Source organism: Megascapheus bottae, chromosome 7 (genome assembly GCF_031878675.1).
Source record: "Megascapheus bottae isolate mThoBot1 chromosome 7, mThoBot2.hap1, whole genome shotgun sequence".
Classification (NCBI taxonomy): domain Eukaryota; kingdom Metazoa; phylum Chordata; class Mammalia; order Rodentia; family Geomyidae; genus Megascapheus; species Megascapheus bottae.
The window spans coordinates 44,354,747-44,368,899 of NC_143515.1; the positions used below are offsets into that span (position 1 = coordinate 44,354,747).

Genomic DNA, 14,153 nt, shown 5'->3' on the forward strand with positions numbered 1-14,153 from the left:
GCAGGTAGGAATTTACTATGATAACAAAAGGATTGAGTTAGGATGTTCTTCTCAAGGCATACAAAAATATCAAGCTTGTCAGTCTAGGTGTAAAGTAGGCTTTTCTTTAAAAGATACTTATTTTAATTTCATGTATTATATTAATGAAAAGATAGTGAAGCTTAGAAAATACTTTTTATTTTATTTATTTATTTTTTTGCCAGTCCTGGGCTTGAACTCAGGGCCTGAGCATTGTCCTTGGACTTTCTCAAGGCTAGAGCTCTACCACTTGAGCTTCAGCACCACTTCTGGCTTTTTTGTATGTATGTGGTACCAAGGACTCGAACCCGGGTCTTCATGCATGCTAGGCAAGCACTTTAACTACTAGGCCAGACTCCCGGCCCTACTTTTTATTTTTTTATATCTTTCATCTTTGATAGCAAGAATATGTTAAAATCGTAAGTTCTATCCTGTTACAAAAATTGACACTTTACATGACTTTTTTGAAGTTCTTTAACTTTTTCATGACAAAGGAAATGAGTAAGTAATCTATATTTTCTATAAAAAATAATGAGCACTTTAGGTAGGCACTAAGAATATTATAAAGATTCATTTTGTAATCAGGTACTAACAGTTAATCTAACTGATTCAAGATTTGTTTTCTCTTGAAACAGGAAGCTGCTTTAAAGAATAGACAAGAGAAAAATGTATTACTTCCTTCTCCCCATTTCTATTCAAGCCTTGTTGAAGACATGGAAACTCTTGGTTGGCATAAGTATGTCCAAATGCCTTTGTTTTAGACAATTCATCGTAATGGTGTTTTCATTTTATACCTGTTTGTCGTCAAAGGATTTTGTTGCAATTAAAGTGTATGATCCTACTTGTTGCTATAAATTGTAGATACCCAGTGCCAGTAGTTGACCTGCAAAACTGAATATAATGTGATAAAAAATAATACGTAAAATTTTGTCTTAGCAGACATTTTCACTTATATGTATGTCTATATAATGTAAAATTGTATGTGCATAATATTAACATTATTCTTAACATTACTATATTTAACCATGTTTCAAAAGTAATGTTGAGTATTTTAGTGTGGTGGTGTATACTGTACTCTGAAGATGACCAGAGGAAATATGCAAGATCCTTTCTAAAACCAACTGTAAAAATTAAAGCGACCAAGTAAAACTCCCATCGTGAGTGCTTGCCTAGCAAGTTCAAAGATCTGAGCTTAATTTCCAGTATTTGATAATGAAAAAATTATGCTGAGAAATGTAAGAAATGAGTGTGCGTGTTTTTTATAGACAGATATGTATTTATTTTTGGTATACCATTTTCTCTTTCTAAATTAACATATTTCAGGTGCTTTCATAATTTGAATAGTGAATTTTAGAGTCATATAAAATTATATCTGATATATTGTATATATGTTTATTTGAAATAGTATAGGGAAGGGGGAAAACAAGATGAGGGGAAGGGGTGGGGGAGGGAAATGGGGACAAAAACATGAGAAGGGGTAGCATTGGGTAGCATTGTTAAGAAATGTACCCTCTGTCTGGTGAATATAAATTACAATTTTAAAAAATCTAAAAAAATGATGAGTAAAGAAAATTAGAAGTAGTTCGGGGAATTGAGAGAAGACACAGACAGAAGTTAATCATTGGTCAAATACCATTAAATATTATTATTGTGCTGTTAATGATATGATTTTGTTGCTTTACTATTATTCATTTAGTTATTGAATTGGCATTAGTGCAGGGGAAAAGGTAGGAATCCATTTTCAGTCTTCTTCATTCAAGTTTTCATTCTTCCTAGTAATAGTTGTTGGGCTGTGATGTAGCTTAGTGGCAAAGTGCTTGCCAAGCAAATGACAAAACAAAACACAAACCTAGTACCATTTGTTGAAACGCTATATTTTGCCAAACTATATTCTGGTCTCCTTTGTCTAAAATCAGATGTATGTAGGTGTGTGGATTAATTTTTGAGTCATAATCTGTGTCATTGGTCTTTGCATCTATTTTGTGCTAGTACCACTTCAGTTTTGTTACTACAGCTCCATAGTACAGTTTGAAGTCTGTTACTTATCTATTTTTTTGTTTTGTTTTTCTTTTCATCCTATTTATTGTTGGTATATAGAAAAGGAGCTAGATACTGTATGTAGAGATTTTGTATTTTGCTGTGATGGTTTGTTTCAGACTGGATTCTTTAGGGTCCTATAGATACAAAATCATATTATTCATATATAGGAGTAATTTAACTTCTTCCCTTCTGATTGCTGTCTTCCTTTCTTTCCTGTCTAATTGCTCTGGCTACAAATTCCCACAGTTTTGTATATGCACATGTGACATAGCAAGGTGAAACCACTTTGAACAATTAATATTCACTTATAAAATGAACATTAGGAAGTTGAAACATATGTTTCAACTAATTGGAGGGGGTAAGAGAGAGAGAGAATACAGTCAAAATACTTTAATGTTCATTTGATCCTTTTCATTCCCTGTAGTTTGAAGATTTCTGAGTAGTTTTGAAGGTACATTATCAGAATTTAGTGTTTTGTAGTTCTTCCTTATTACCACATTCTGGCTCTTCAAGCCCATTATTTTGATATTTAAGAAATCACCAATGTGATAAGTTTTGTTTTGTTTTGTTTTGTTTTTGGCTTTCATTTATTTCATATTTACCATACTGGAGTTTGAACTCAGGGCCTTATGCTTGCTAGGCAACACGCTATGGCTTGAGCCATGCCTTTACCCCTTCTGCTTTTTGTTGTTATTGCTTAGGGTTTTGTTTTGTTTTGTTCGTTTTTTATTTCATCTTGGCTATGTAATAGCAGCAGCAGTCAGTCTTGGGACCTTGGCCCAGAACCTTCTCTTTTTTCTGTGCCCAGATCTGACAAATATGCTGAGGGAGAAATGGCTTCAGGGTGTTGGCTTATGTTTTCTCCTATTCCTCTGTTTTAGGAATTTGGCCCTTCAAGTCCTGGCTGTCCTAACAATTCTTGAATTTGTTCACCCTTTCCTTGAAGTGGAATTAGATATGATTATAAAGTGACTGTGAGGAAAATGTTGAAGTCTGATTAATGGTATATGGACTTAGTCATTCTTCAGGTACAGATTATTGGAATACATAAGTGTCATTTAAATTTTAAGATCTTACTATGTAAGGGATAGTTGACAATGGTAGAAGAATTTGGCAAGAAGAGAAAAAATATTTTTGTTTTTGTTTTTAATGTTATAATTTTAAGGTAATTTTCCTTGTGGGTCTTAATGTTGTTGGGAGAAATCCAGTAATGAAATTGGTAGGAACATGAATGGTTTGAAATAAGAGTTTTGAATCATTAACTATTTTTTTCTTCCAGCTGTTATGTATTGAATGTGTTTTATTGGAGATAGTGAAGGTACGTCAATGAGACTTAGATGGAACACCACATCTAGTGGAAGAGTCAGAATTTAAATAGATGATTGCACTAGTACTTAATTATAGCTATGATAAAGTACTATAGAGAGTAATTGTAGCACTTCTTGAGAGCTATTAGCAACAAAGTTAAAACAGAAATAGTACAAATATATAAGATATTCTCTGGAGCAAGTGCTTTAAGAGACAATTAGGAAGTGTTGATTTTTACTTTGCATGTTACACATTGTTCTTCCATAGGAAATAAAGCAATGGAACATGAAAATGAGTGAAAGACAAAATGGATGCCTCAGCCAGGTATCATTCACTACATATAATTTTTTACCTCCCCTTTAGACCCAGATAGCTATATACATGATGATCTTTGTGAAGTTTCTGTTGTGTTCCACTGATTGTAAATATATTCATATTTAATCTCAGGACAAATTTCAAAGTACAACTTTTTTTTTTTTTTTTTACCAGGCTTGGGCTTGGGCTCAGGGCCTGAGCACTGTCCTTGGACTTTCTCAAGGCTAGAGCTCTACCACTTGAGCCTCAGCACCACTTCCAGCTTTTTTCTATGTATGTGGTACCGAGGAATCGAACCCGGGTATTCGTGCATGCTAGACAAGCACTCTACCACTAGGCCAAACTCCTGGCCCCAAAGTACATCTTTTAATACTAAGCTTTGCCTATAAGATGAATACAGAGGTAGTTACACTAACATGTGCCTGTAATCCCAGACCAAGATTTGGAGGATCAATATTGGAGGCCATCTTTGGCCAAATTGAAGGAAGAATCCATTATGCACCAGCCACTCTGGCATAGTGATTCACATCTATAATCACAGTTACATGGAAGGTCTTATGTAGGAGAATCATATGCCTGGGCAAAAATGTGAGATTCTATGCAAAAAATAACTAAGACCCTATAAATACATAAAGGAGCTCTAGACATGGCTTACATAGTAGAGTGTCTTACTTAGCAAATGAGGTCCTGAGTTCAAACCCAGTTGAAAAAAATGTACAAAAATGTAGATAGAAATAGTGGCTAAAAGTCATTATTTAAGACTTTCTGTGAATGATGCTCACTGGAGCTGTGCCATGGTATAGCTATGATAAAAGTTAAAGTGGGCTGGGTTTTGGCCTAGCAGTACAATGCTTTCCTGGCATGCACAACGCCCTGGGTGTTTTTCCTTGGTTACCATATACACAAAAAAAGCCAGAAGTAGTGCTGTACCTCAAGTGGTAGAGCGCTAGCCTTGAGAAAGTCCACGAACAGTGCCTAGGCCCTGAGTTCAAGACCCAGGAGTGAGGGGAAAAAAAAAAAAACAACTAGAGTTTCTCTCATTATTTGGAAATAGCTAAATACCCAAATGGTGAAGGTAATTAAAAGACAAAAACATCACACCATGAGTTAAATCGAACATTTGCAACATCACTCTATTCTTAAAGTTAGTTTCAAAATTTGTGCTTAAAATGTGAAAGATCTTAATTGTAGTGTCTAAGATAGATTTAGAGTAGCTATTGCTATTTAGTTGTTTGCTTTATATAACAAATAGTGTGTTGTCTGTATAGACTGTGAGAATCCAGAGTATAAGATTTTGTCAGCATGTAACCCACAGCTGTCTGGTAGGATAAGAAAACCTACCAGGTTTTCTTTGTTTAGTGACTAATTTCTTAAATGTGGATATAGGGCTGAGCACCTAACTGCACTTTCTCAGATTAGATTTTCCACTTAGTGAGGCCTCACCTAAGGAGCCTGGCCTTTTAAGATAACCTTTGAAATGATACATGCATTGATTTGCCTAAGAAATAGATTTTAATAGATTTTTAGAGTCTCAGTAATTTATTTTTTCTATAACTTTTATTGTAATTAATAGAAGGGTTACATTATATTCACCAGATAGAAGGTGCATTACTTCACAAACATTGATATCCTTTCTCATGTTTTGGTCCCAGTTTCCCTCCCCCTATCCCTACCTCTCATCTTGTTTTCCCCCCTTCCCTATCCTATTTCAAATAACCAAATAAGCATATATACAATATGTCAGATAACGAGGTAAAATGCTGTAACAATATGAGATAACCAAGGGACAGCAAAAGAGATGAGAGATAACATAGTACGTTAAGGACAACAATCATTCATTATATGGCTTTTGTTTCTATATCCTAGAGGTCCTTTCATTTAGCGTCATCCTATATGGCCTTATGTATCTAGGTTTTGTAGAGTCTCAGTAATCGCTAGACCATGCCAAAATGTTCATATTTTCTTGACATTCTAAATTACATAACCTTGTAGTCATAAAATATGATAATAAAATAAAAATATCTAATGTAAGCTTTGATGTGATTCATAATTGCATACTTACTATTTTGGTTCTTTCTTGCTTGCTTGCTTGCTTGCTTGCTTGCTTGAACTCAGGGCCTGAGTGCTGTCCTTGGGCTTTTGCAAGGCTACAGGTCTACCACTTGAGCCACAGCATTGTTTCTAGCCTTTTCTATGTATGTGGTGCCAAGGAATTGAACGCAGATCCTTGTGCATGTTAGGCAAGCACTCTACCACTAGGCCAAATTCCCAGCCTCATACTTACTATTTCTAATCAGTTCTGTGGGATCAGAAATTAAAGAAAAAAATATCTGAGATGATAAAATTTCCTTTTTCCTTTTATTGTATAAGTCATGGTGACAATGATTTGCTGACCTATTTCCATGTGCTTCAATTTTTGTTAACAAAATGCTCAAAAGAGAAACTTGAGTAAAGGTATGACAGTTATAGGTGGGCTTATGCTGGCTCAGGAATGTAATGGATGCTTGCTAAAAGATGACTTGACACGGGTATCTGTTCTGCTTATGCTGATTTACAGAATGACTGATTTAAAAAATCCAGTATTAAAAGGTTTTTTTAGGTTTAACAGGATTTTGTAAGAGTATCCTAGATTCAAAAGCACTAAATACTTTCTCTGTGGACTGATCCTACATCCCAGCACAACAGTTCTGGGTGTGACTTATGATTCCTGTTCTGACTCCTTTCAGTCTCAAAAGCATCCTAGTTTGCAATAAATGCCTAGGCACCTTATTTGTAAGATAACATATTTGTTTTACTAATCCTACGTCCCTAGGTAATTCAGTGATTAACTTGTTCTAACATATATGAACTGATGCTTTGTCCTTTTAAGACAATATAGTATTTGTCGTTTGAAGTGATTAATTATATATAGTTCAACTACTTGGCTTTTTTGGTATATCTAAGGAAAGACTTCAGTTGTACTAAATCTGATGTGCTACTATAAGGTGGTCAATTTGTAATAAGTTAGAATTGTGGTTAAGCCCTTTGTGTTGGCAGATGATTAATGATGATTTAACAAAATAATTCTCAATGCAGTTCAAAGAATTACAGCTTATTGGGGGAGATGGAGATGCACACATATTAAGGTAATTCCAGTAATTAGAACAAGAGCTTTAATTCAGGCTTGCTACTTAGGTCACTTCAGACCAGTAACTTAACCTCTCTTGGCCACATTTACTTTGTTTTTCAATTGAAGCTAATAATGTCCAGTAATGTTTAAAAAGCAACATGTAACAAGACTCACATAGCTCCTTATTTATAAACCTGTTGATACGCTTATTAGTTCACCCAGTAATATCATTCACCCAGTAATGTTTGAGATTATTTATAGTATTTAACTGGGACAGTGATAAATATTGATTGTTTTAAAATGCACATGGAAAGAAGTTTTTTTTTTCTTTTGTCTAGTTGTGGGGCTTGAGCTCCAGGTCTGAGCATTGTACTTGGACTTTTCTCAAGACTAGAGCTCTACCCTTATGCCACAGCACCATTTCTAGCTTTTTTCTATGTATGTGGTATGGAGAAATCGAAGCTGGGTCTTTGTGCATGCTAGGCAAGTTCTCTACCACTAGGCCAAACTCCCGGCCCAAGAAAATAAGATTTAGTTGTAGAATTATGAGCACTGTCTGTCTATAAAAGGGAAACCATACCTCTATCGCTATTGTAAACAATGCTACAATGAGCTGGTTGCTTTCCTGTGGCCTGGTTTTGTGATGAATTGGATAAATGCCCTGAGGTGGAATTGCTGGGTCATACCCTGTCTATATTCTGTCTTTTGAGGAACCTCTGCTTTCCAAAGTGGTGGAACAATTTGATATTCCTACCAATAAGGTAGTAGTGTTCCCTTTTGGCTGCATCTGCCAGCATCTGTTATTAAGAATAATGTCTATTTTAACTTGGGGGAGGTAGAACCTCAGTGTTGCTTTGATTTGCATTTCTTTTATGGCCAGAGAGGTTAAATATTTCTTCATGTGTCCAGGCCATTCTTATTTATTCTTCTGAGAAGTTGCTCTTTTAGTTTTTAGCCCATTTATTAATTGAGTTGTTTGTTCTTTAAAAGTTTATTTTGGGGGAATTTATTTTTTTAAAATATATTTGCCGGGGCCGGGAGTTTGGCCTAGTGGTAAGAGTGCTTGTCTAGCATGTACGGGTAGAGTTCTAACCTTGAGAAAGACCAAACCCAGGACTGGCAAAAAAAAAAAAAAAAAAAAAAAAAAAAATATATATATATATATATATATATTTGCCTTGCCAGTCCACTGGAGGGGAGAATAGGAGGTAGTGAGAGGGGGAAGTGGTTTTGTTGTGAATGATCGAAAAAATGCATATATCCCTTCTGCTTGCAGTCCTCTGGCCTAAATTTAGTTGTAATCATGATGTTTTGCTGGAACGGCAGCCAAAAAGAATCCTAGGTAGATGGACTCTACTGTGGTACTTGATGACTGGTTTAGAAGAAGGTAAGAATAGACTGTAGAGGTCAATTGCCAATCTCCTTCATCCGTTCATCCACACTGGAGGAGATAATAGATACAGAAAAGTTTCAACCTTCCAACCCTAAAAGTAGTCAGGAATTAACATGGGTACAATCTTTCTCTATTAAATTAGATGACCGTGGTTTGAAATTAGGAGCTCTTTATTTTTTCTTTTTTATTACTTTTTTTTTGAATTGCAATACTTTTATACATTTAAAAAAATTAACCTCATGACCATTTTGACTTACGGGCCCTATTTTTGAGGATGATACTTTTATTCACTAGTTTATTATCACAGTGTGTTAAATGTGGAATGATGATAATTTTATGTTTTGGTGATTGTGGACAAAAGACTAGACTCATTTCTTTTATAGATGTCCAGTAATGATGTTGAGTATGTTGTTGATGAGCCTTCATGTAAAGTCTGAAAAGTATAAGTTAGCGGTTTAATTCTTTTTCTTCTTCTTCCACCATCCTACTAATGCACATTCTCTGTCTCACAGTTGCCAACTGTTTAAGGGCTTAAAATGAATGAGAAACATTTTTTTTTCCTACCTACAGTCTTATTCTTCATCACACTGTGGAATTTTCATATTTACAACTTTTATACATACTTATAAATAGTATGAATGATGAGTATTTCTTGATTTATCAATTTTGGGAATTATATACTGATTATCATAATAAAAAGGATCTGAAGATCTTTTTTTTTTTTCCATAGTAAGCCCAGGCAGAAAAATCCACAGGGCTCAGTCTCCAGTTAACCAGCAAAAGACTTGGGCTAAAAGTGTGGCTCACAGGATAGCACTCCAGTCAGGGGCAGAAGAAGCTGAGAGAGAGCACCAAGTTTTGAGTTGAAGCCTGAAAATCAGAAAAAAAAATCCCACAAGTCTCATATTCAAATATTTGGACTGTAGAGTGTTTAACATGTTTATAAGCATAGCCGAAAATAATAGAAATTAGCCATGTGTCATCATTTATATTTTTATGTAGAGGGACATTTTTTCTAGAATAATTTTATGTTCATGGCTTCTCTGAAACCATAGATTTTTAATTGTTATGAGAAAACTTCTTTCAGTATTGTTTATTTATTTTTTATTGCATTATTGAACATATGTGTCTTTTTCAGCTTAACATCTATTTTTCATTATAGTGTTCCACAACTTCATTTCACAGCATTAATTGAAGTTAACCCATTTTACTATATACTTGGTCAGTAACCAAATGGTCTAAAACAATGTTAAAAAATGTCATGTAGGTTAGGAGGCTAATGATTTGAACTACAATATATCCTACCATCAATCTGGGTGATAATTTGCACACTAATCTCAGTACTTTTTATCTCTACAAGAACATAGCATTGTAAAAACGTCAGAAAGTATCCACATGCCCAGTTCACTACTAAGTATGCTATTAAATTTGAAGCATTTTGGCAGTAACCTAGGCCTTTCCAGGGACCGTATTTTTACAGAATGGTATACTTCAAAGTATACTGGATGCCATTGTGGAAAATTCATGCATTTGGAGTCAGTTAAAGCCAGAACAATTGGGCTGGCACTGTGTGCTTAAAATATTAGGCATCTTGAATGCATGCCTAAGTTAAGTGTCAGAAACAATATATTGTGCAAAAAAATCATTTATTGTTAGGAGGCCAAGCTGTACCTGAGCTTATATGGCATTTTCCTTAGAGGCTTAATTTGAGCATAGAAGTAATATTGGCCAGATTTTTATGCAGTAACATTATTGATAATAAAGGAGAAGTTCATTGAGGAGAAAAACAAATAAAGGAAGTATAAAACCCTCTCACCGTAGGAAAGTACAGAAATGGATCAAAGAGTTTGACAGGAAGTTTAATGCGTACATAAGTAGAGTCTGACAGAAACATGCAGTGTGTGCCAAAGGTTCCAGTGATGGAAAACCGAAACACAGTGCTCACTGACCACAGCATGAGCCTTGACACACACTGTAAATAATCCAGAGATCTACGGCTGCATTAGGCACTGGGCTGCTGTATTAACGGCAGTAAATCTGTGGCAACAGAAAGGGCGAGCATGCAGAAATTCCTATGATTAATTTTTGTAATGGATTAATAGGAATATAGCAAGTATTTTCATTTCAAATTCATATCATGCTCATCCCCTCACTCCTAACCCACCACAGTGTTATCATTTTTTTTTATTATTGTTCTCTTCTCACCAGACTTGTATATGTGGATACTTGCTTCACTACCATCAAGTTAAAATCAGAAGATGCTTCTGGTAGAGGGCATCTACTCACTGTCAAGTTGAAGGCAAAGGTATGTGCCTTGTTAAACTCTTATTATGGCGAGGAAATACTTTGAGAAATGAACTCTGGCTGTTTTCAGTGTAAAGGAGTGCTAGTTATTCTAAAAATACATATGTGATACTTCCATAAATTGATTTTGGGACAACTCCACTTCAAAGAATTTTTTTAACAACATTTTCAAAGGTCTAGATATAATTCCCTATCCCTGTTTTTGCTCAGATTTGATCAGTGTGGATTTTATAATAAAGAAATATTACATATAACATTTGGGAGACTTGAAGTGCCATAGCAATCTTTTTGAAACTTTTTGTACAGCAAAGAATGGATGATGCCACCATCCCCAGAAATATTATTTTGAGTCTTTTTCCTTCACCTCTTACTATGAATTACCTTCGTAGTTCTTATTTCTGGCTCATCTAGCCCCATCCCTTAACATGTGTACACACACTCACATGAGCTCGCACACACACAAACACACACACACGCGTGCACGCTCTGTCCTTATTTTTATTAACTGCAGTTTGTTGGGAGGGGTTGATGTAATTTGAGATTTTACAAAGGTTGTGTCTCTGTAGACCAGTTACTGGTTATAATGACAATTCTATTGGCACAAAATATTATTTTTTAATCTTTATTTTTTAGGTTTAGATTGTGAATTTTAAGAAATGAGAATAAGCAAGATCAGCATATCAATCATTCACTTAGTAATCATTGGGGAAACATTAGAATTTTAAGGAAACCAAGATATCAAGCTTTCTTTTCTTTATTACTAGTAGTCATCAATCAGTTCTATTTCAGAGGATTGTAGTGGTGAAAAGATCAATTGTGTTTGTCCTTTTTAAAAATGTGTCTGGCATTTAAGCTTTCCACAAAAGAAAATTAATATATAAAGCTGTAGTGGGTGATACAGAGGAGTTGGTACCTTGTAGTGGGCTCTGTGTCAGACAGGTTGAAAATGACATATTCTCTCTTTCACACACAGAACATTTAATATAACTTCAAGATGTGTATATAACAGATACTGATGACAGTTACCAGGATATGTATCTTATTAATAAAAAAAGAGGATTTTTTTCATTAAAATTTTTTTCTTTTAAAGTTTTTAAGGGTGTGCTTTTTTGAAGATCTGGGGGAAAAAAAATCAGCCTTTATCTTTCCAAAAGGTCGCCTACTGCCAGTGGCAAGGATTCTGTCATTCTCTCCAATTGAGGCTTGTTTATATTTTGTACTTTGGGGAAAGTTGCTTTCCTCATTCTAAGGTGACCAAAGATTTTTAGATATATTCTGATCTCATATTTTATGTTCTTGTACTTACCAAAGAAATAAGTCTACTCTGCCTTGAACTGTACTTAATGTATTTTATTATTTTTAACATGAATTGTATATAATGGGTGTTAATATTATAAAAGATTTTGTGATAAAGTTGATGATACTTTATTTATTTATAACCTGTACTATTGTTTTTTGTGGATCCCTTTCCATATCAGTAAATTTACTATTTACTATTCAAAGTTGTATTTGAATGTAGGATTTAGTTTTTCTGTTTGATAAACTGTGTATATACTTAATGATTTTCAACATCACTGGCATTTTTCTTGGTAAATCCACACCTCGTAAGCATTTCATTAACTTCTTGTATCTAGATTGATGATTTGAGTTACAGTTGATATTTTTAATTGTTAGTATGTCTGTGAGATAAATAGCAGTACCTAAAGTAAGCTAAATTCACATTTTTGACCCAAGGAAGATACAATTGTGCATAATTACTTGTAAAAGATCATGACATTTTCGAGGTAAAAGGGATTTTTATAATACTTTTAGTGAAGTTCAGTCATTTTTACATGTTAAATCACTTATCCAAGATCAGACCTTTTAGTTAACAACTGAAACTGAAGAGTCTGTATTACTTTGAGGTAATTACATAATTTTTTAATGTGAGGACAAGTTTGTTTTTCTTACAGCTCTAAACTTTCAAGTACATCCTATGATATTCTTGTATTGTCTCAAATATACTAATCTGGGTTTATGTTTCATTTTCACAATGTAAGCCTTCTAATATTTTTGAATCTTGCTTTTATGTGTTTTTTAGTTTTACAGAGCTAGACATCATGAATCAGTAAGCAGTGCTACTGTTTCTTTTTAGTGAATTGATCATTAAGGAGAAATGTTAACACTTTTTTAGAACATCCATCAGCTTCCAACAGACTGTCTGTTCCATCTATCAAAAGTTTTTATTTACTTATCTATATGGTTCTCAGGGTCTCAAGCTTTTCAGGCAAAGGCTCTTCCATTTGACCTGTACTTTGCTTTAGTTACTATGTAGATATTGTCTTATAGTGTTGCCTGGGAGTGGCTTTGTACAGCAATCTTCCTTTGAAACTGGGGTTAAGAGGTATGAACCCCATTCCTAGCCCATTAACAATTTTGTCTAGACTGAAATCCATGTGAGATTCTTCCCTCTCTGCCTTTGTGAAGCTGAGATTGCAGATGTGCATCCATGCCAATCCTATTGTAGTGAATTTTCAGCCTCCATTCCTTATCCAGTGAGGTCCTGAGAAATAAGAGAATGAAACAAGTAGAGGCCTAAAAGTAATTCAAATGGTATCTCAAATAAAAGTTATCTTAAAACAGCTTTTCTTTTAGTAAACTTAGCTTTTAAATAAAGATTTCTAATTATTTAGGATATTAAAGATTCTAGATTAGATTTTAAGGTTATCATGAAGTATAATTTTTCAATAAGAGAAATAATTTTATGAAAAAACGTACCTCTGTCTTGTTCTCATGACTGTTGTTTATTTAACTGAGTAATTAATTTTCTACCATTTACTAACTTGAAAAAATTTTTAGTTTAAGACTGTTAATTTTTCTTTAATAAATTAGGGGTTCATTGTTTCTTTTTATCAGCTTGATAAGTTTTCGTTGGTATAGAAAACCATTTTTTTAATTGATAGCTATATGTAATTGATGCTGAACACTTCTTGATTCTGTTAACCAATTGTACCTATTTTAATAGTGATTGAGGATAAGAGATAAAATTCAAGGCTGGAAAGAAAGAAATGAAATATCTCTTTTAAATATCTCTTTTAAAGATGCAATTAAGTTTAGTCCTCAAATTCTATTAAGCAGCTGGCATGACACTTATTTGGAGCATAATGCATTATGGGTTTTTGAACACAGACTGCTTTGGCACCCTTAAGTCACCAAACTTTGTATGTCCTGAGCACAGTTAGCGTGTTAGGCAGCTCTCAGCATTACCATAAGAGTGCAAATAGTCTACTTACATAAAATACATTACTTACATAAAATACGTATGCAGTCATAATAATGTTTCTTTTTTAGTGTTTTTTATTGTATTTTATTGTCAGGATAATGTATACAGGGGTTACAGTTACATTTATCAGGTAGTAGGTACATTACTTCTCAAACCTTGATACCCCTTCTCATGTTTTTATCCCCCGTTCCTTCCCCCCTCCCTCCCAATCATCTTGTTTTCCCCCTTCCTTTCTGTATTTAATATAAACAAATAAGTATATATAGAGTATACCAGGTAATAGAGTCAGATACAGTAGCCACATGAGATTAACCATAACTGGGGAAAAAAAGAGAAAAGAAATAACATCACATAGTACGTTAAAAACAAAAATCATAAAGACAAGCTTCTTGTTTCCATATCTT

At 34.1% G+C, this 14,153-nt stretch overlaps 1 protein-coding gene across 3 annotated transcripts in view; it reads left to right on the forward strand.

The window, feature by feature from the left end:
* Fancl (FA complementation group L) overlaps positions 1-14,153 on the forward strand; it is a 64,752-nt gene that overhangs the window by 32,708 nt on the left and 17,891 nt on the right. For all 3 annotated transcript variants that reach the window (XM_090336883.1, XM_090336882.1, XM_090336880.1), the window contains exons 5-6: positions 654-754; positions 10,392-10,488. In XM_090336883.1, the coding sequence (XP_090193009.1) occupies positions 654-754; positions 10,392-10,488 (198 nt within the window). The remainder of the gene's footprint in view (positions 1-653; positions 755-10,391; positions 10,489-14,153) is intronic.